This window comes from Thalassophryne amazonica, chromosome 5 (genome assembly GCF_902500255.1).
Source record: "Thalassophryne amazonica chromosome 5, fThaAma1.1, whole genome shotgun sequence".
Classification (NCBI taxonomy): Eukaryota; Metazoa; Chordata; class Actinopteri; order Batrachoidiformes; family Batrachoididae; genus Thalassophryne; species Thalassophryne amazonica.
The window spans coordinates 78,376,587-78,399,758 of record NC_047107.1 but is presented as its reverse complement, the minus strand read 5'-3'; the positions used below and the strand labels follow the sequence as shown (position 1 = coordinate 78,399,758).

The 23,172-nt window shown below is 42.0% G+C and overlaps 2 protein-coding genes across 14 annotated transcripts in view; one reads left to right on the top strand and one right to left on the bottom strand.

Moving 5' to 3' along the window:
* sh2b3 (SH2B adaptor protein 3) overlaps positions 1-7,749 on the top strand; it is a 194,087-nt gene extending 186,338 nt beyond the window's left edge. The window contains exons 7-8 of the mRNA XM_034170620.1: positions 6,211-6,388; positions 7,141-7,749. Of these exons, the coding sequence (XP_034026511.1) occupies positions 6,211-6,388; positions 7,141-7,511 (549 nt within the window). The 3' untranslated portion in view covers positions 7,512-7,749. The remainder of the gene's footprint in view (positions 1-6,210; positions 6,389-7,140) is intronic.
* A 14,195-nt stretch (positions 7,750-21,944) lies between these two features.
* Positions 21,945-23,172, bottom strand: part of atxn2 (ataxin 2) — a 94,891-nt gene continuing 93,663 nt past the window's right edge. For all 13 annotated transcript variants that reach the window (XM_034170606.1, XM_034170612.1, XM_034170607.1 and 10 more), the window contains 2 exons: positions 22,227-22,404; positions 21,945-22,121 (listed from right to left, as the gene is read on the bottom strand). In XM_034170606.1, the coding sequence (XP_034026497.1) occupies positions 22,093-22,121; positions 22,227-22,404 (207 nt within the window). In that variant the 3' untranslated portion in view covers positions 21,945-22,092. The remainder of the gene's footprint in view (positions 22,122-22,226; positions 22,405-23,172) is intronic.

Genomic DNA, 23,172 nt, shown 5'->3' with positions numbered 1-23,172 from the left:
TGGCAATGAGTTCCACAACTTTATGCTTTTAAAAGGCAGACTGACCAAATGAAGTCCGGGTGCTTGATTATTAATACCTTTAAACAACAGTTTGAGGAAGCACAGACTACCAAAGCTTTCAAAGCTTAGGAGTCTGTACTTCTCAAGAATAGTACAGTAATGGTAACAAATTGGCTTTTTATCTATAATTTTTATTGTTTGATTGTACAGTGAAGCAATGCGCTTCGTGACTGAGGGCGTGGCCTGGGCCCACACTGTCATGCAGTATGGTATATGCGAGAATATCATAGCATGCATGTAGGATGTAGCATGCAGGAAGTATGAGGAAGTCTTGGTCAAGGACCAGCCCAAAATATTTAAATTCAGTTACAGATTGTATATTTGTATTCTGCCAATGTATTTGAAAACTTTGTTCTACATTTTGTTTTCTAATTGAAAAACACATTGAAACTGTCTTAGTTATATTTAGCACCAACTGATTGGTTCACTTCAGCCATACATGCGGACAAAATTTATGCTGCCTGCTCCGGTGACTCAGCAGGTGCATGAAAAACTGCATCATCCACATAGAGTTGGCAAATAGCACCATTGCAGGTTACAGGTAAATCATTTATAAAGATACCAAACAGCAATGGTCCCCGTATAGAGCCCTGTGGTATGCTCTGTCGACTATTTAAAAATGAGGACTTATCTTGTGCTACTTTAACGCACTGTTCTCTGTCCCGAAGGTAAGATGCAAACCAGTCTACTGCCTCAGAGGAGATGTTAAAAGAAGGCATTTTAAATAAGAGCAGGCTGTGACTGACCATTTCGAAAGCCTTTTTAAGATCTAAAAATACTGCTCCTACCACCTGAGCCCTATCCAGGGACTTTTTCACATTCTCAAACAGCAATTTGGTATTTCGGTTGAGTAACCAGATCTAAAACCGAACTGCTGTGGATGGAGGAGCTGATTGTCAATTGTGCAACTACCACTTTCTCAATCACTTTTGATAGTTTAGGCAAAATTGATATGGGCTGGTAATTGGACATGCAGTCCTGGTCTCCTGCTTTAAGAATCGGTACAACAACTGCTCTTTTCCAGCCTGAGGGAAATTTAGAGGTTCTTATAGATAGATTGACCAGATATATCAGTGGTTTAACCAAGAAATCACTGTATCTTTTTAAAAAACAACTATTAATATTATAAATATCATTTGATTTTGAATTTGACAATTTTGCGATGATTTGTGCAACCTTTGTCTTGTCGACTTGTTTAATGTTAAAATATTCCGCAGGAGACATCTGGACAGGAGAATTAACATGTTCAATAGGTGCAAAATCTTTAGTTAATTTTTCAACTAACTGTACAAAATAAGAATTCAATTCATTTGCCATAGTGGCACTATCAGTAATATTCTTGCCATCTATGGAGAGTTCCTCAATTCCTTTGTGTTTAGCTGTTTTATTAGTTAGACTATTTAAATATTTCCAAAGTGAACTATTATTCCCCCTTGCATTGCCTATCAGTTGAGTATAATGAGATGCTTTTGCTTTACGTAATTCCTGTACCACATTATTTCTTAAACTTTTATAAGTTAATAGGTCAGTGGTAAGTTTGGAGCTTAATGATTTCTTTAGAGCCATATCCCGCATCTTCATTAGGCTTTTAATTTCATTATTTAGCCATGGCAGTGTAGTTTCACTTGATTTGCATTTAGTTTGCTTTATAAATTTTCTTACCAACCCTGTGATGGCCTCTGTCATTGAATTGCAGCAGTCATCTACATCATCCATGGCCATTTGAGCAGGTGGAATCAGTTAATCAGTGAAATCACCTGCTGGAGTGGGTGGTTGCACAGAAAGCCTGCACCCTCTCGGCCCTTTCTGGAATCGGTTTGAGACCTCTGATGTAGAACTTAGTCTGCTCACTTTGTGTCAAGCCAGCCAATGTATCTTCATGTGAAAAATCATATTTCCAAGCACAAAACAACAATAGGAAAAGTACAATGCAGAGAGCTTGGGTGGGGTCCAACGAACCACTCCTGTTCTTGACAGCCATGTTGGAACTCCTTCAGTTACTGATAGATTTCAGCTGAGGAGCTCTTCCTTTCTTTTTTCTGCAAAGGGGACAGGACGACTGATCCGTGTTCAGGGAAGAATGAACGTGGCCATGTTTCGTGAGATTTTAAGCCAAAACCTCCTTCCATCAGTGAGAGTATTGAAGATGCAACATGGTTGGGTCTTCCAGCATGACAATGATCCCAAACACACTGCTTGGGCAACGAAGGAGTGGCTCCGTAAAATGCATTTCAAGGTCCTGGAGTGGCCTAGCCAGTCTCCAGACGTCAACCCCATAGAAAATTTGTGGAGGGAGTTGAAAATCCATGTTGCCCAGTGACAGCCCTAAAACATCACTGCTCTAGAGATCTGCATGGAGGAATGGACCAAAATACCAGCTACAGTGTGTGCAAGCCTGGTGAAGGCTTACAGGAAACATTTGACCTCTGTCATTGCCAACAAAGATTATGTTACAAAGTATTGAGTTGAACTTTTGTTATTGACCAAATACTTATTTTCCACCATAATTTACAAATAAATTCTTTAAAAATCCTACAATGTGATTTCCTGGATTTTTTTTCTAATTTTGTCTCTCATAGTTGAAGTTGTACCTGGGTGATTCTTAGACTACGGGCACTTATTATGTCCTTTGATCATATTGTATGAAAAACAGAAAAAATGGGAAATTTCACACTTTTATAGTTATCTTTACAATGAAAGTGTGTTAAGAAATTTGTTCTAGTAGTCTATGATGACTTTTTCACCTTTTTTCAGCATCATTAGATGCAAATATTGCCGTTTTGTGCTTGTCCCACACCCAGACTTTTGATCTTCAATGATAAAAATGAATGGTAAAGAAACGTTTTTTTCTAATGTTTTAAAATATCTCTGAATAAAATATCAGTAAAATAATCAAAACATAATTGGGGTATTCAATGTCATACAACTGTTGTGGATTTTTTTTAAACAAAATGTAGTTGTCCCACACTATTGCCATAATTTCCACCACAGCACTGTAATGTCCCTTTAAACAGTTTGTATGAAAGATTGTTTGGGTAGTTTCTATGGAGATAAACAGTGACATCACAGCACATGTATATAGCGCCAAATCACAACAAACAGTTGCCCCAAGACGCTTTATATTGTAAGGCAATGGTGTGGTTGAAATTCCATTTACAAGGCCAATAGTCCCCGTAGTTAAAGAATCACCCACCTATGTTGAAAATTACAGACCTCTCTCATCTTTATCTTTAAGTAGGAGAACTTGCACAATCAGAGACTGACTAAATACTTTTTTACCCCACTGTAAATTATTATTACACAGTATGTTGCTCACTTGGACCCATAGGTGCAACTGGAAAAAAAAAAAGGGGGGGGGGTGCATTTTCATTTATATGAAAGGCTAAACATATGAATGAGTGTTTATCCACACCATGCTGGCACACACCTGCTGTCATCGCCACCGCCACCAATCCCTTCCTGCTCGTTTAGTGCCTCCATGGCAGCGGGCGCCTCACTGTCACTTTCACTATCTGACTCCAACACCACCTGCTGTTGGTCAGAGGGACCCACAGGCACCCCTGCCAGGCCAGCCCCCGCAGCAAACATCTGTGAAATTTTTCTGCTCTTAGTACCATCAGTTGTGAGAGCTTTTTTTTCCTTTTCCCTCAGTTTTCCTGCACCGCCTGTTTTTTCTTTTCCCTCCATTTTGTGACTTGCTTTGTTTTCCGTGTTCTGTTGTATTGTTTCTCTCTCTCTCATCGTGACTGCTCATCATTAAAGGTGATTGGATGAGGTGGGGGGGGGGAGGGGTCTAGAACATGCATGGGTGGGACTCCTGAGCCTCTGTAGCCTATCATAGGGCCACAGTTGGGTCAGGTATTCTTTTGACAGACAAGCCACTGGGCCTATGCTGTGTTTGTAGGCTGCAGCTGAGCTCTGTGGGCCAGTGCATGTCTCTCTCCCTGGGCCAAGAGAGTTACCATGGCAAGGAGTAGCCAAAAAAACAAAAAAGAACTGGGCAGGTATTGGCCCATTATTGATCGATCCACTGAGAAAAATCCCAGTACTAACAATGGCACACAAGACAACCTTCAGCTGTAATAATTTCTCTGTGATTCTGGGAGCTTTGAGAGCATGGTTTCATCAACCAGGTTCTGAGAGCAAATGCGTTATTAGCTATGAAATGATTATTTTATATAGCGTGGCATCAAGCGGGACACATTGGCATGATGAATTGCACGGCAATGTAGGGATCAAATTTGTGCGTCAAGGTGCCTTCACTGTTAAAATCCTGAAGCTGAGATCCACTCACTGAAAGAAACACCAACAATACAAGTGCAACAGACTCTTTGCACAATTTGGACAAACATTCAACATGTTTTTGCTGCAGCACTGTTGTATGCTGTATTCAGGGTGTAACTATGGGGGGAAAGGTCTCTAGGGATTGTTGAATTATTGAATACTTTGGACTAAAATTCAAATGCTTGAGCAAATTCAAATAATATGCAATACTGTGCAAATGTTATTTGCTGTTAATTATTGTGCCTAAATGATTTAAAATTAATCAACTGCTAAATCACAATCAGTTATTTATAAATTGATGTTTAAACCATTTTACTATTTGATATTTTGTAATTACTTTATTGTACCGTATATTAAATTGAACCAGAGTATTAGTAACATCTGTCTAAAAATGTCATGAAGAGGGAGGGGAAAACACAAAACATGTAAGTTGCACTGGTCTACAAGTCCCATTTATTTTTGAAATGCAGTGCAACAGCATCATGCAAAAAGAAGCCTTTCTCCTTTAACTGAGCATACAGGAGAGATAAAAAATAAAGTATTATATGACACTGTCCACCTATTTGTTGAAAACAAACCGTCACGGGGAGCGGTGTTTGGTTTAGATTTTGTTTGCCTGAGGAAACTGACGATGTCACTCAACTTGCAGCAGGTTTTGGCGCTGCTGCTCATCCTTTGTTAGGATCTGATTGTAATCCTAGATAAGTGCAATGTCTCGCTCAGCAAAATCATTGACATCAGCAACGTTATCCAGGACCTGCTGTGAAGACTGGAATGACTTGATGAAGTCCATGTTGATGTTGAATGCCTCAAAAATGCAACCTGAGGCAGATGTAACAAAATCTGCCACTAATGAACTAATGTGTCCAGTCCATAACTCAAAATGTCACTCGCATTTTACAAAAAGCAGGCCGGGTGGCAGTGGTTAATATTTTTCAAATCTCATAAAATTTCACCAATTTATTTTAACCCTAAAGGGACCAAAAAATGAAGCAGCACCTTGAAAAAGTTGGTTTGTTTTTCGGGACGACCCTAGGACAGGATGCCAGTCTGTCGCAGGGGCACATACAGACAATTTAAAGTTTCCAATCCAACTAACCGGCATGTCTTTGGATGTGGGAGGAAGCTGGAGCACCCGGAGGGAACTCGAGTAAACACGGGGAGAACATGCAAACTCCACACAAAGGCCCCAGGTGGGGGAGTGAGCAGAAGCTAACAAGTTAATTGTAAATTATTGTACACGTACAAAATGCAAGTAAATTGCTTATTTTGGTCACTGAATAGACCTTCATTAAACATGCATGGTAATTAAGCTTTCAACAGCTCTGTACATTATTTATTCATAGCGCACTTACCTTAGATTTGGCTTGTTGACATGCTGCGGTCTCACAGTTATATTCACTGTTTCTATTCCAGAGTGTGGTCTTTCAGTTTGGGAGCATGACTTGCTCCTCCTCTAAGACACAGAGCATCTGTCTCATTCAGATCTTGTTTTATGATGACTGGCGGCCAGCTTAATGGTGTGTTGTTACTGTGTGACCTTCAGCTTAGGAGTGTGAATCACAGTACTTCATTCAGTATACAGGAGCAGGTCATCATGTGTGTAGATGGCACCACCTTGTGAAAATGCCGCACTTTATCATGTACAGGTCGCTTTGGAATATAAATTGTAGGACCTCCCATGGTAGTGGGGGGGGGGGGGGGGGGGGGGGTGATGCAGTCCAGAGAATACACTGTTATCAGTAACTGGTCTTTGCATTGTTGTGCAGTACAGTATAAAATGTGATTTTTGGTTGAAAATGAAAGTGCATACATTTAAAATAAAATTTACAACCCCCCCCCCCCCCCCCCCCCCCCTCTGTGCAGCACTTGCGCCTCTCACTGACAGAGTGGGGTCAGTGCAGGGTGCAGCATCTGCGCTTCTCCTCCGTGATGGACATGCTCAGTCACTTCCGCCTCTTCCCCATCCCCCTGGAGTGTGGCCCCGCCTGCGACGTCAAGCTGTCCAGCTTCGTGGTGGCAGGATCGAGCCCTGCGTCACAGGGTGAGTCTTCTCTGCTTTTCTTCTACATTAAACAAAAGGCTGGAAAGAGATGAACTCATGTTCTAATTGATTTGCATTGGAATTGTTTTATTTTTATTATTTTAAGATTCTTTTTAGTTGCTGTTGAGGTTCTGCTGGGTTATAATGGGTCCAGTTTTTTTTCCACTTGTGTATTAGTGTTGTCTAAAACTGCTAGTGTTGTTCATTTACTGCTGTTTGCATTTTTTTTTTTTATATAATTTGCAAATTTTTGACAACCAAAAAAAAAAAAAAAAGTATATGAAAACCAGTCCATGGCAAACCATTTTGGATCCATTTTTTGATCCACTTTGGATCAACAGAATTGTTGCAAACACTGTTGTAGTTATGCAATAATTATTACAGTAGCAGGTGTGAATGTACAGCTAACTGTTATGAGTGTAAGCAATGCTTGGTTCCATGGATGTGGTCGTCTGATTACATATTCTGAGGCAGGTAACAGTCACTTTATTTAGTATGAATTACTGCAGTAATACTTGCAAGGTCAAGGAATGCCAGCTACATTTCTCTGGACATGAGCCAGAGCAAAGTAAATTCAGTCACTAACACCTCATTCAGTTGCTGGCAAAACCCGACAAAACTTACTAACTTTTATGACGAGTCCTGTGGTGGCGTTAGCTGTGCATTCACTCTGGGTGTGTTAGGAGTGCACGTAAACGGTTTTGGTAGGTGGAATCTACCAGGGCCCTCACTTCCTGTCATTTCTGTCTCAGGTCAGCTGTCTGGCGCCCTCCTGGCGCCATTCTCTTTGCATCGGTGGAGCTCTGAGCCCAGTTTGGCTCACTGCAGCCTGTCTTGCAGTTCCAGTCACCAGCCCGCCCCCTCAAACAGCAGCAGAAGCACATCAAATCCCAGCTCGGTTTCCCAGCCGGGGCCTCCTCTGTTACCCCGCACCAGCGTCCTCTCTGACCCGACCCCTTCAGCACCTGCTCCTCTGCGGCGGAGTGAATCGGTGGGGAGGCGGCCTCTGCTTCGCCACAGCAACCCCCACACACCCATCATCCCACAGCGGGACTCAGACTATGAACTGGAACCTGAACGGGGTCGTAAGCGGGCAATAGATAACCAGTACATGCTTCTCTGACGCGGCAGGTCATCCGCCTCCATCAGCGCCAACACAGATCAGAGTAGTCTTAATGCCGTTACAGTGGGCTCAAGACGTTCAGCTCAGATCTTTGAAGGCATGACACACGTCAGACACTTGCAGCCTCCACTCTGAGTGTCCACAGTGAATGTATTTGTTTTGTTTTTTTTTATAAAAGTGTCGACTCCAGCGACTGTTCTGCAGGAGCCACATCATGCTTCCAGCCACGGCCAAAAAACAAACAAACAAACAAAACAAAACATAAAAATGTTGAAATGCACACAATGGGATCCAAAAGGCTGAAACCACTTGTGAAAAAGCTTCACTTTCCTGATGAAATACATTTTTCACTATGAACTAGGTGATCATCAGAACATTTGGAGTGATAAGGACAGCCCTTGAAAGAATGTAGAACAATCTGTCACTGTCTCAGTGACGATGTGGAGCTGAACAGAATTCCACCAGCTGAAGGTCTGAAATATTCTTGAGGTCTGAGTCATCTGGAACGTAGCACTAAACTGAATGAGAAATGTCCTACAAAGTAGTTTTAATACAGCCACAAAACTGCATACATTCAAAATGTTACAAAATCTTAACTGCTCATTTTATACAATCATGATGTTGCCTTGTTTTAAAATGTTCCTAATCGTAAGAGTTTATTTCTCATGGCACCTTGACACTTGATCTCCACACTGCTGCGCAGTTCGTTGTGCCAATGCGACCTGCTTTGTCCGTTTGATGCCACATTATATAAAATAATCATTTCGTAGCTGATGATGCATTTGCCCTCAGAATTTGGCTGATGAAACCATCTCTCATCACTTCGAGATTCACAGAGCAATTATCTGCAGCTGCAGTTTCTCTCATGTGCGTCGTGTAGTGGAGAATGCATTTGGAATCGTCACAAAGGTAATTGTTTATAATATATTATATTGTAATGAATTGGTAAAATAGTTGCCTTTTCATTCTTTATTATGTGTTAGATAATGTATCTGTAAAGTTATGTTTATTATAGATGTAACATCTCATTCAGATGCACTGCGGCAATGAGACGCAGTGACACAGTGTTTTCGAATAGGTTACATGATGTTCACGTCTATAGTTCACAAAACTAATGCGTGCCAGAGGTTTTGAACATTTCAAAGTTTTCTTGGCCACTGGCTCACAGCTGCGCACAGTTTATGCAGTTTGTAACAGGTTGTCTGCCAGTGCGGGAAATGAATTTGTGCAAGTATCAAGGTGCCTTAAGATTAAGTGGATTTTGGAAGAGGGGAGGATCCTACTTTTTTTTTTTTTTTTTGGTCAAAGCTTTGGACCCTGTTGTACATTTAAAAATGTTTCAGATGAAAGACGACGAATGAATTTGTAGTGATGCACTTGACCAAAAACCACTGTTGTGTGTGGGGGGTTCCTGCAAAAACCAGCTCAGTCCAGTGTGCCTTCAAAGATACTTGCTTTTCACCTTCAGAAAAACAGTTCTCAGTGTGGTCACACTCCCACGTCTGATGTTTGCAGATGTTTCTGGCCTGGTGCACGATCATATTCAAAGTGCTTTCAGTGGCTGTTATAAAGACAGTGCCTTTTCCTGTCGATTCTTCTGTTGAAGGGTTTAAAAAATTAGAGTGGACAGAGATTCTAACACTCCTTTACACACAACCACAAGAGAAGTACCGTTGTGCCAATTTCACTCCGTATTTGACTGTCTGCTTCCCTCAGTGCCAGATTGTCTGCAATAATTAGTTCTGTTGTAAACCATGGCACCAGGATTTAATCTGCATTGCAACACCTAGACAGAACCTTTTCTAGTATTGTAAAGTCTGTGGTCTAGCTGCAAGTCCATAAGTATTCAGACATTTAGACGTTAGACGTAGACTGCTGGGGGGTTCCCATGATGCACTGTTTCTTTCTCTTTTTGCTCTGTATGCACCACTCTGCATTTAATCATTAGTGATCGATCTCTGCTCCCCTCCACAGCATGTCTTTTTCCTGGTTCTCTCCCTCAGCCCCAACCAGTCCCAGCAGAAGACTGCCCCTCCCTGAGCCTGGTTCTGCTGGAGGTTTCTTCCTGTTAAAAGGGAGTTTTTCCTTCCCACTGTAGCCAAGTGCTTGCTCACAGGGGGTCGTTTTGACCGTTGGGGTTTTACATAATTATTGTATGGCCTTGCCTTACAATATAAAGCGCCTTGGGGCAACTGTTTGTTGTGATTTGGCGCTATATAAAAAAATTGATTGATTGATTGATTGATTTAAAATAACACTGTTAACCCCCAGAACGTGAATCAGCTGCAAATCGTGAATTATCTGCACATTGTTAATTCCAAAACGTGGGGGGGGGGGTTACGCGCCCGGTCCCGCTCAGAAGACAGTGTCAGGTGAGGAGTTTGACTTGGACGGTCCACCTGTCAAATGGTAATGTAAGTGTCAAACTCGAGGAGGACAGAACCTCCCCTCCAGTAAATGGCTCAATAATCTTAAGAGAAATGTTGTAGAAAAACAAACAATACTTGTGTTAGTATAACAGTACTAGAATTAGTGAATTTTATTGCTCATTTTATTACTTATTTTAATGATTAAAAAAAAAAAATCACTAAAATTCAATTTTTCCACGTCTCCAAACTGAGTGCTGTAGTATAACCAGCAGGACCCCACTGATGTGTGCAGTAAATTTTGTGTCACTACACCGTATGGTGGTGGCCAAGTGGTTAATGCGCTTGGTTTCAGTACAGAAGGTTCTGGGTTCAAACCCCACCCCTGCCACATTTCTCCATGTAATGTGGAGTTGCGTCAGGAAGGGCATCCGGTGTAAAACCTGTGCCAATTCAACATGCAGATCCACCTTGGATTTGCTGTGGCGACCCCGAGTGCAAACAAGGGAGCAGCCGAAGGGACTTACTTACACCGTATAGCATTTAGGCAATTGAAAATTTAAACAAAAAAGTATCCAAAGTTTTTCAGACATTTATCCAAACTGAGTGCTGTCTTCAGCAGGAGACCACTGATGTCTTCAGTGAATTTGGTGACACCACACCTGAATTTATTGAATATTTTTCTGGTGTCTCTTTTCGTTTTTTGCACTTTGACGGTCCCTACATTTCTGTTTTTTCACCGTCTGCTCATTTAGGTCAGTATTATTTTTCCAGCTCTGAATACTGTTCATATAAAAAAACAGATTGTAGCTTGTTGTCTGTCTTCCTGAGGTTAGAAACTAGTGTTTGTTTTTCTACAAAGTTTCTCTTAAGATTATTGAGCCGTGAACTTTAGTCATGTGGAGATTAATAGATACGAACCGAGGGGGTTAAAAGCCTGACGGAGTCTGACACTGCCGAACGTTTTTCTGCTGCCTTCTCTGCTGTCTGTGTGCTCCCCGTTTCACCCGTGGCTGATACGGAGGAGCTGTGCTGTCGGTTTAACTCCTCCTGCCTTTCTATAATGGACTCTGTGGCTCCTCTAAAACCCAGGCGGTCTAAGTCTAGATCTGAACTCTGGCTTAATGAGAGAACCTGTGGTGCCAGACAGGAATGTCACAGAGCTGAACGCAGGTGGAAGAAGGACAAGCTGCAGGTTTCATTTCTAATTTTAAAGAACCGTTGGGGCCACTATCAAAGCACTGTCAAAGAGTCCAAAAGAGAGTATGTCACACATTGTAACGGAAAACTACAAGAACCCCCGTGTATTGTTCAGAACAAATGACTCTGTCCTGAATGTACCACAGCCTGTTTGTCTGGAAACATCTACTGACTTATGTCACAGTTTTCCACATTTTTTCTTGACAAGGTTGCTTCTGCAAGAGCTCTCATTTCTCCACCCACCTTTGACCCCTCTGTCTCTGCTCCCTGCCCTGCGGTTTTTAACAGATTTGAACCTGCGCCTGTCACAGTTAGAGGATGTGGTGGCTCATTTGAAACCATTGGGTTCTTCTTGTGATATGGTCCCCCCGCGCTATTTTAAAGAACTTTATCCTACCTTAGGGCAGTCTGTTCTGACCATTATAAACAGCAGCCTATCCTTCGGTGTTGTTCCTGTTAGTTTTAAACACAGTCATTCAGCCTTTGCTGAAGATGCCTGGCCTCAACAACACTGAACTATCAAACTTTAGGCCCATCTCCAAGTTGCCATTTGTTTCCAAGATCCTGGAGAAAATTGTCTATGCACAACTTTTAACTTACATTGATGAACATAACATCTCAGAGGTTTTTCAGTCTGGTTTTAAAATATTGCATAGCACAGAAACTGCCCTTTTAAAGGTTTTTAATGACATTTTACTGGCAAATGATAGTGGGAGCCATGTCATTCTTGTCCTGCTTGACCTGACTGCTGCTTTTGATACAGCTGACCACAACACACTGATAAATCATTTGCAGCAGCTTGTGGGCATCGTTGGTAGTGTCCTGGACTGGTTCAGGTCCTACTTAACTGGTAGGACTATGTGTTGGCCTCGGGGTTTGTGAGTTCTCCACCACTCCACTTTTATATGAGGTCCCACAGGGTTCAATTCTTGGACCCCTACTCTTCTCCCTGTATTTGCTTCCCCTGGGGTCCATTCTCAGAAAGCATGGCATCAGCTTCCATTGCTATGCTGATGACAGCCAGCATATGTCCCCCTAAAGAAAAATGATGCCTCTTCTCTTCAGCCCGTTTTGTCCTGTCTTGAGGATGTTAAAGCCTGGATGGCACTGAATTTTCTTAATTTTAATGAAAAGAAAACAGAGGTGATTGTTTTTGGCCCTAGCAGCTCCTGTTCTTCCTCACCTGTCGATCTGGGGCCTTTGTCAGCCTTTTTGAAATCCACTGTCACAAACTTTTAAGACAGACAATGATTTTAAACTGGACCACCAAATCAGTGCAGTAGTCAGATCGAGTTTCTTTCGCTTAAGGCAGCTTGCTAAGGTTAAGCCTTTTCTTGCACAGCAGCACTTTGAAACAGCAATCCATGCTTTTATTACCTCTCGGCTGGATTACTGTAATGCTCTTTATTACGGAATTAGCCAGTCCTCCCTTGCACATCTCCAGCTAGTTCAGAATGCTGCCGCTCGTCTGCTAACTGGTGCACGTAAGAGGGAGCACATTACACCTATTTTGGCCTCCCTCCACTGGCTGCCTGTGTGTTTTAGAATTCATTTTAAGATTCTTTTATTTGTTTTTAAATCTTTAAATGGCCTTGCCCCGCCCTACCTCTCTGAGCTGCTTCATCTTTACGCCCCTGCTCACCACCTCCGGTCAGCTGATCAGCTCCTCCTGGAGGTGCCGAGGTGCAAGCGTATGCTCAGAGGGGATCGAGCTTTTTCTGTTGTGGCTCTAAAGATGTGGAACGAGTTACCGCTCCACATCAGACAGGCCTCTTCAGTTTCTGTTTTTAAAACTAATCTTAAAACCCACTTTTAGTATGTACTGGCTTTTAACCCAGAATGAGATTCTCGTTCTGTTTTGGTTGTTTTAACTATCTTGTTTTAGTTTTAAATTGTTTGGGGGGGGGGCGCTTGTTTTTTATTTGTACTTTGTGGTTCGTTGCCCCCTTGTGTACAGCACTTTGTTTCAGCTGCAGCTGTTTTTTTTAAAGTGCTTTATAAATAAAGTTGTTTTGATTTGATTTTTCCCGAAACACATTAAATACACCACGGACTGAAGCCAGAAAGTACTTTCTACCACAACAAACATGACATCAATAGCCTTTTTGCTTAAGATTCCTTTATCATTAAGGGAATCTTAGCAAATATGATGGGAGACGAAGCAGTGAAAACAGAAAAGTGTCAAATCACAGCCTTTTGTGTCTGATTTAACAGGTGTACGTCTGGCTGCAAGTCCAAGTCTGAGCACAGTGTGAAAAAAATAATAAACTACTGGTTTTTTAATCACAGAAATGACTCCGGTCCCACATTCCTCAAATCGGTGAGTGTCAGCGCTAAACTTTAATATGTACCTCTGTTACTTTGCACGTCCAGACTGCTCAGGGTTTGAATGGAAATACACTGCGATCGGACAGTACATTTTATCCGACATGAGCAAAAATCCGTTATGCACGGTGTTTATTACATGGAAAAGAATGCAAAAACATCCGGTTTATACCATGACTGTTCAGGCGAGTTTAAAAAATAATTAAGCCATCAAATTTACAATTTATGATGATTTATTTACTTGCAGTTTAAACAGTTCTTTCAAGGTACAAATTAGGGTCAAAATTTCCTCTGAAATTTTTTTTTGTGCCAAACGTATCTGATCCATTATCAAAATGTAATCAGCATGTGCACTGCAAAAAACTATTATGATGAGAGACGAAGGAGTGAAATAAGAAAATCACAGCCTTTTGCGCTGTCTGATTTAACAGGTGCACGTCAGGCTGTGGGTCCAAGTCTGAGCACGGTGTGAAACAGCCAGGCTTTTAATCACGGAAATGACTCCAGTCTCACATGCGAGGGGTTTTTAATGAAAATACATTGCGATCGGACGGGACATTTTATCCGATCTGAGCGAAAAATCTGTTATACAAAATCCGTTATATACAGTGTTTATTACATGGAAAACAATACAAAACTTTGGGACCTTTTTGTTTTTGTCCGGTGACTGTGAATATCCGGTTTATACGATGACGGTTTAGGTGAGTTTTACTGTACATGGGACTGAACAATAAATTTACCACACAGCTGACTATTTTCCCAAATTTTCCTTCTGTTCAGATCTGAAGTGAATCTGTACATCTTGAAGACCTTGTTGTCTATTTGTGCCTCCAAATGCACAGCAAACCAGGCATTTTCAGTGAATAAATAAATAGCTTGATTTACAGGCAAATTAACAGCGAACGATATTTTGGCCCCAAGATGGCACCACGAGTCACATGACTGTTTTTTTTCCCCCGACTCCTCATGTCATTACTCTCTCAATTAAGAGACTCTAGTCCTGACCACCCCCCCACCCGCCAAAATAAATACATAAATAAATAATAATTTTTGCTGTGATGGGTTTGCGATAAAGATTTCCTGCAGTAACTGATCAGTAAACTGAAATCCATAAACTAAACTGAATATATATATATATATATATATATATATATATATATATATATATATATATATATATTACATGAATCATATTTACGTTTTGTGAGACCCACGTTCATGTTTTGGTTGATATTTTTTCCTCAGTGTTCATGCTTTGCAATTAACAGTTTGCAGATAATTCAGGAATTGCAGCTGATTCACATGTTGGGGTTAACAGGGCTCTATACACACGACCACAATGGAGCTAAAATGAAACGATCAAGATGTGTTTCTTTCACCTTTAATTCAAGACGTTCTACAAAAATTGTTGCATTAACCATTTAGGAATTCCATTTTTATAGTCCCTTAGTTTTCATAAGACAAACTGAGGAATTTTTTTTTATATATACAAATGGTCACTTAACAACAGGTTTCCTTTAGACAAATCAAATGATGGAAACGAGCATTTCCAAGACACTGGTACTATGGTATTCTGAAGCAGTTACAAGCTTCTGTGGCTGCAACTGAAGAAACTCTGCACTGTGCACCTTTTGTCTGTTGCATCATTGGTTCACTGTGGAATGGCACAAAGAAGGATTTTTACCACCAAAATAAATATAAATGTATCAGGTCTAGGCTCATGTCTCCCATGTGATTTCTGGCAAATGGGAGCCGAAACTTCACATCTTTTTAAGAAAATCCTTCTGTTCCACTCCACCATGAAGCTTATGTAACACACAGAGTTGCACTGCAGACACACAAGCCTGTAGCTCATCATAGTTATCTTGGTGGCTTTGCTGACTAGTCTCCTTCTTACATGTTAAAAGGAAATGGCTGTAAAAGTGATGTGTGTGTGCACAGATTAGTTTATCCAAATACTTATGGCCTCTCAAAATATTGCATTTAATAAATTAATCACTAAATGGCGAATGCAGTATTTTGTTAAACACCTTGAATTAAAGTGAAAAGTTGACACTATAAGAACATCTTGTTACTTTTCTACTTCATGTGGTGGCGTATACAGACCAATTTAAAAAATGGTCACGTCCAGTTACTTATGGACCAGATTACTTAATGTTAACCTGCAAATATTAAGACATTTTGATGGGGTTCTATGATTTAATTAGCATTGTGCTGTATGTCATCATATTTGTCCAGCTTTTTTTTTTTAAGATACAAAAATACTTCAGAAGTGCACTTCTACATGCATGAGCGTGACGTGGAACAGATGTGCCTGATTTAGCACCAGGACAAATGAAGCTTCAGGCTGCAGCGCTGCACAAACTGGTGCCACGTGTTTATCACATGAAAAGTCTTTTTTATCTGTGTTACAATAATTCCATTATTTTAAAGTTGTTGCATGAAATGCAGATTGACACTTTGTGCACATGATGTGGACTGTAGGACACACGTCAGCTTTCTGATTCAGTGGATTGACGCGTTGTCCACAGCTGTGAGTGACGCGGCTCCAGGTTTGAAACATTTTAGTCATTTTGCGGTGGTTTTCCTTTTTTTTTAATTTAACCCTTGAAGGGCTTTTTTTAATAGTGGACAGTGATATCAGGAAGCAACTCCTGCAAGTGACATTTGAGTGTGTTCTGAGCGTACTTCTTACAAATTCAGGCAAAGCATTTTTTTTGTTTGTTTTTAACAGTTAGAGCATTAACTTTCTTTTTACAATTTCTTGATGTAGTTTCTCTACAACTTCGCATCAAAAACAGCAATAATAAACTCTTACACTATCTGATAATGTAATAAAGTAGTGATTTTGTACTTTGTGAGGAAGTGTTCTGGTATCTGTTCAGGAAAAAAAACTTTTTTAATACATGTCCAGATTCTGCACCAGGAGTTCTCAGGTTGGCTTCAGATTTACGGGCTTTTTTTTTTATGATGTGCCTCAAATGTTTGTGTCATAACATTTCAATGTCCAAACCAGCAGGTTGCACCTGCACTGACTGAAGTATAGTCAGGTCCATCAGTGTTTTGACAATGATAGTGCAGTTGGTTTAACAAAAATATCACATTTACCATTTAGGAATTACAGCCATTTTGATGCAAAAACCCTTCATTTTCTGGAGATCATAACTAATCAAACAAACTAAATATAAGTCGCACAAAGAATCACTTTTTTTTGTTGTTTTTTTTTTTAGGGGCATGTCAGGAGATGGACACGAACATTTGTTTTGAGCACTTTCAGCATCTGATGCAGATGGAAAAGCGCTATATAAATGCAGTCCATTTACCATTTCAAAGTCACTGAATCAGACTTTATTTAGATCGATCATCCAAATAAAATGTCTGATGACTCGGAAATGTTCTGTGTGTCCATCACCTGATATTCCCCATCCCCTCAAAAAAAAAAAATGGCTGTAAAAGTGATGATTTACATGAATAGCAATACTTAAGACTTTGTCCAATAAAAAAAAAAAAAAAAAAAATAGAAGGATTATGCATGAAATGGCTGGAATTACTAAAATGATAAATGTGATGTTTTTGTTAAACCCTCTGAATTAAAGCTACACTACAACCACATTTCATTTCTACTCCACTGTTGTGGTGCAGAGCCAAAATAAAAAGTCCCTGTCCAAATACTTATGGCCCTGACTGTAGATCCAGTGCACGGCTCTAACCTTTGTTGATAGGGTTTTGCTGACTATGTAAATTATTTTAACACATAAAACAGCTGTGGAAGACTGTGACATTTCCTGTCTGCAGTGGCTTTTTCCAAACATTTCCTTCCAGTTTTCTGCTGTCCGCTTTGTTTCAGCTCGTCTGCCTGAGGCCACATTTCTTCCAAAGCTCCTCCAGAGCTGCTTCGTAAGCGCCTGCTGCCAACCTTACGGTGTTTGTTTGGAGTGAGAACAAGCGATCGGCCTGTGGTCACATCGTATTTGTCTTCCGTCACGTTAAGTTGGGAAACCTGCTGCTGTTTCTGGAACACAAACGCAGGAAAAGCCTGGTGCAGTGTTCTGTAACCCGTGATCAGCTGGAATGTCACTTTCCTGAAGATGACTTTCTATTAGCTGCAGGTTTCCTATTGGGGAACACTGGGCTAAAACATCTCTAATCTCACTTTTACATGAATGTTCAGATTCGCCCTCAATGAGCCAGTGAATGGCTTATGGTTTAGATACGATCTTAGCAACCATGTACAGGGAGTTGGAGAAATGCAAAGAGGAGCGAGCTTGTGTAAATCCTCTGACTGTGCCTGTTTGTTGACCAAAGCAGTGTGTTGAATGGTTTTGTTTCATGATCCAGACTGACAGGTTTTTATTAAGTGAACAAAAACAATTTTAACAACTGTTGTGTGCACAAATGCACCTCCAGCTCACTTCAGTTCCTCCTCACTGCTGATGGAAAGACAACGGTAACAAAAACATTTACTCGATTGCAGCTCTGTTTCTGATTCACCTGCTGAAAGCATAGGGGGCGCTGCAGCATAATCACACGTGGCTACTCAGATGCTTCGAATAAATTGGTGAGAATTCGATACGAACATGTCCATCGCTGCTGCGGTATGGTGCCATTTTACATCCCCAAACCTCAGGTATTAATCTTTTAATGGTGCCGTCTCAGGTGCACCTTTAGTATGTGTGTGTGTTTCTTTGAATGTCGTGGAGTGGATCCTGTTCCTTTCAGCACTGTAAGCTTTCCCCCTACAGCCATCAAAAACCAACAAGCTTCTGTCACTGTAATTGCATCTATTTCAGTTATTAAGCATCGTAAATTATGAAACATATCAACTGTACTTTTTGTAATACACAACATTAAAATACTCATATGATTATGGCCTACTGTGGTTTTTTTGTCAGGTCAGACCTGGCAGGCCCAAATGTATCGTGAGGTCTGCTGGGAACGACTGGCGGAACCCTCTGTCAGCGAGGTCTTCAACTCCCACCTCCGCGAAAGCTTCTCCCAGATCCCGGGAGAGGTTGGAGACATAGGGTCCGAGTGGGACCACGTTCTCCACCTCCATTGTCGATGCGGCCGCTCGTAGCTGTGGTCATAGCGTCTCTGGTGCCTGTTGCGGCGGCAATCCCCGAACCCGGTGGTGGACACCGGAAGTAAGGGATGCCATCAAGCTGAAGAAGGAGTCCTACTTGTCTTTGTTGGCAGGTGGGACTCCGGAAGTTGCTGACAGGTACCGGCAGGTCAAGCGTGCTGCAGCCTGTGCGGTCACAGAGGCAAGAGGGTCTGGGAGTTCGGAGGACTATCGGTTGGCCTCAAAGAAATTCTGGCAAGCAGCTCTCCACCAACACTGTCTACAGTGCAGGTGGGGAGCTGTTGACCCTGACTGGGGATGTTGTCGGGCGGTGGAAGGAATCCCATCGTCACGTCTTCCGAAGAGGAAGCAGAGACTGGGGACTCAGAGGCGGACTCATCCATCACCCAGGCCGAAGTCACCGAGGTGGTCAAAAAGCTCCTCGGTGGCAAGGCTCCTGGGGTGGATGAAATCCGTCTGGAGTATCTTAAGTCTCTGGATGTTGTGGGACTGTCTTGGTTGACACGTCTCTGCAACATCACGTGGCGGTCGGGGACAGTGCCTCTGGATTGGCAGACCGGGGTGGTGGTCCCTCTGTTTAAGAAGGGGGAATGGAGGGTGTGTTCCAACTACAGGGGGATCACACTCCTCAGCCTCCCCAGTAAGGTCTATTCCAGAGTACTGGAGAGGATAATTCGACAGGTAGTCAAACCTCGGATTCAGAAGGAGCAGTGTGGTTTTCATCCTGGTCGCAGCACACTGGACCAGCTATACACCCTCCATTGGGTGCTCGAGGATTCATGGGAGTTCGCCCAACCAGTCCACATGTGTTTTTTGGATCTGGAGAAGGCGCTCAACCATGTCCCGCGAGGCACCCTATGGGGGTGCTCTGGGAGTACGGGGTCCTTTGTTAAGGGCTATCCGGTTCCTGTACGACCGCAGCAGGAGCTTGGTTCGCATTGCCGGTAGTAAGTCAAGCCTGTTTCCAGTGCACGTTGGCCTCCGCCAGGACTACCCTTTGTCACCGGTTCTGTTCATTACCTTTATGGACAGAATTTCTAGGTGCAGTCAGGGTGTAGAAGGGGTCCGGTTTGGGAACCACAGAATCTCGTCTCTGCTGTTTGCGGACGATGTGGTTCTGTTGGCTTCGTCAAATCAGGACCTTCAGCGTGCACTGGAGCGGTTTGCAGCCGAGTGTGAAGCATCCAGGATGAAGATCAGCACCTCCAAATCCGAGGCCATGGTTCTTGACCGTAAAAAGGTGCTTTGCACTCTTCAGGTTGGTGGGGTGTCTTTGCCTCAAGTGGAGGAGTTTAAGTATCTTGGGGTCTTGTTCACGAGTGAGGGATGGATGGAGCGTGAGAGGGACAGACAGATCAGGGCAGCATCTGCAGTGATGCAGTTGATGTATCGGACCGTCGTGGTGAAGAGAGAGCTGAGCAGGTGGGCAAAGCTCTCGATTTACCGATCGATTTACGTTCCGACCCTCACCTATGGTCATGAGGTTTGGCTCATGACCGAAAGAACAAGATCTCGAGTACAAGCGGCTGAGATGAGTTTCCTCTGCAGGGTGGCTGGGCGCTCCCTTAGAGATAGGGTGAGGAGATCGGTCACTCGTAGTAGAGCCACTGCTCCTCCACGTCGAAATCGGAAGAAAATGGATGGATGGTTTTTTGTTGTTTTTTGGGACAATGCTACTGCTTATACCATGTGCTGGAAGACATGAGTAGGTTCACTTATCAGGTGGTGGCACGGGTTTGACACCACAACCTGGAGTCCAATTAAATCTGCACTGACAGCCAAAAATAACCCAACACACTTACAGTCAGGTCCATAAGTATTGGACAACTAACTGGAGATTTGGCTTCTGTCCTCCACCACAGTGGAGCTGAAATAAAACGAGATGTGCTTGAGTGCAAGAATTACGGCCAGTCTCTCTCTCCCCACCCCTTTAATTTTTTTTTATAGAATCCATTACCAGAAACCATTTAAGAATTATTTTTAATCCACATTATTCCTTTTTACAGCCAGTTTTCAGGTCAGGGGATGAAGACATGCACACTTCCAAGACACTGAATATGTTGTAGAATGTAACGTAAATATAACTCCCAGTAAAAGTCATGAGTTGTATAAGTAATGTTCATGTTTATATGTATTATTTATGATTATATAACGGCTGAGTGGATCCTTGTCATTCGATTGGTGCTTTGTATGTCACATGACATGGATTATTCATCCCATTTGTGTTGCATTGCATTTAGAGTGCGATTTGGATTTCTGGACTAATTTCTCTGATTTTTCTGCTGCACTGAGGAAATACACAGCCCTTTTTTTGGTAGTACACGTACGCAAAGCGTATCCCTTTTGTGTGAGCGCACACGGGACAATGTCAAGCGACAACGATTTGATTGAGCTAACTGACTGTGCTAGTTCTTCCAACACACACACACACAAAATCCACTCCGCTGTAAGCCGTCTGGATGCAATGAAGAGCTGTTCATATGAAAAGCTGACATGATTTTTCTCTGGACTGAGGAACTCCAGTCTTTTTTTTTTTTTCTTTTTGGAAGTTCGAAGTCAGTGCACAGCATCACCAGTTTGTTTTGGATTTTAGCAGCAGTGGAACACCAAAATGCATGTCCCTTTTCTGTTCATAAATAAATAAAATATCAAATGACAAGGATCTGTTTTAGCTGTTATATAAAACAAATGAATGTTTTCACATTCTTTCAATGGAACGAATATTCGTACCATTGAACTCAAACAGTCATTATTTGTATACTGAACTATGCAGGTAAATTTTGTAAACATGGCTGCCATTCTTCAGTGGCCAATGTAGTTTTGTTTGAACTGTCAGTGTCCAAATACTTATGGGCCCAACTGTTTCAGTTTAGGAGAGCTCTATAATACAATCACAGTAAACAAATCAGTTTTTAAAACTTTTTTTTTTATTGTTTTTAATTTTTTTGCTCATTTTTTAAATGATTTATATTATCTATAAAGTAAAAGTTTTAACTTAAAAGTTACATAAGGGTCAGGTGAGAAGTGGGATCGATTATAATCTCATAAATAACGTTTCTCCTGTCCGGCTGCCACAATCTGTTTATTTCACAGGAAGCTTCTGGTCATTATTTTTTAGTTTGGTTAGAAACCTGTCATGTAGTCTGGAAATAAACGCAGCACATAGCAGCAGAAATAAACAGTAAGATTAATACTGTCTAAAAGATGGAAGATTTTTTGTTTTTCTTCAAAACAAGGTGCAGACAAAAATACAAGTTCCAGTTGGTTTTTCTTCTTCACTCGGTTAATTTTCAATCTTTCTTTCACATCTCACTTGGCAAGCTGACTCAAGTTGTAATTTGGGACCCCTGCAAATCTGTGTGTGTGTGTGTGTTTACAGGGGCAGATCAGGAGGGCCCTCGTTCATTTGTTAAACCTGCATCAAGCCGTTAACATTCTCTTCTTGCCTGGTCGGGGAGGGAGCGGGGGCAAGAAAAGCGGATGTGAAGCGTGTCCGGTGTGGATGAGGAGAGAGGGAGGCTCTCGCTCTCTTCACCACCTGCTCCTCAAGACTCTGGGTCATAAGGGTGATGCAGAGTGGCGCCCTCAGCTCAATGGCGCCCTCTTTCTACAGCTGCTGCTGATGATGAGGTTGCACTGCAAAGGTGGAGAAGAAAATCATAAGACTTTAAATCTGAAATGACAGTGACATAACACAGACTCCGCCCATGTAACGTGTGCTTTGTGACATCGTGAGCATACCCTGTGGATGTGCCAGGTAGGAGAAATGTGTTGTGGAGGACACTGGGATGGGGTTGAGGGCCGTCTGGGGCAAGGGTGGCTGTGGACCTCCTGGAGGCCCCTGTGTAGCCATCAGCATCATCGGGGGATGGGAAGGCGCAGGGTGGTGTGACGGCACGATGCCAGACTGCATGTGGGCCTGGACGTGACAGAGAAGTGTGACACAAAGTGACAACAAAAACAAAATGAGCAACACAGTTGAGCCAGGATCAGGAGGGTGGAAACATTCTCCTCTCACGCTGCCCACATACTGCCGACGAGAGAAGAACTCTTATCCAGTAAAATAACAGCTGCACCAGTCTTGTGCATAGTGTCAGTTTTTTTTTACTCCCGTCTTCAACTTCACCCACATAATTACGAAAGAGGTTTATCCCGACAGCACCAACCAGACAAGGCCAATCTTCTGAGGCAGTCAGATCATCCACACATTATGACAAACATGATGTACACAGGACTCTGGTACTGTGCCGGATTTTAGTGAGGTACAAATGACAGCAGCAAGTTTTATCATGAGGTTCCCCGAAGCTATGACATGATCACATTCACTTGCTTTCAGAGACTCTGCCCCCTGGTGGTCCCAATCAAAACTGGAACGTGCCCAACACTGAAGTTGTCCAATGTCTCGGTGAGGTGCAGTAACTTTGTTTACTAAGTTTCACTATGATACACAAAGTCAAGATATCGCATACACATCAAACATACAGACAGACAGACAGATGTCCACACTTCAAGCAATTCCTGGAGCTGCTCTGCCTTCAGAGATGCAGATATAAAAAATAAAAATTAAAAAATCCACAATCAAGAGATGCCTTTGTGAATGTAAATAAAGAGGGTTTACATCAAGGCAACCCAGGAAGCTCAGATTACACTTTGCCAAAAAAGAGCTACAAAAAGAAAGAAAACGAAA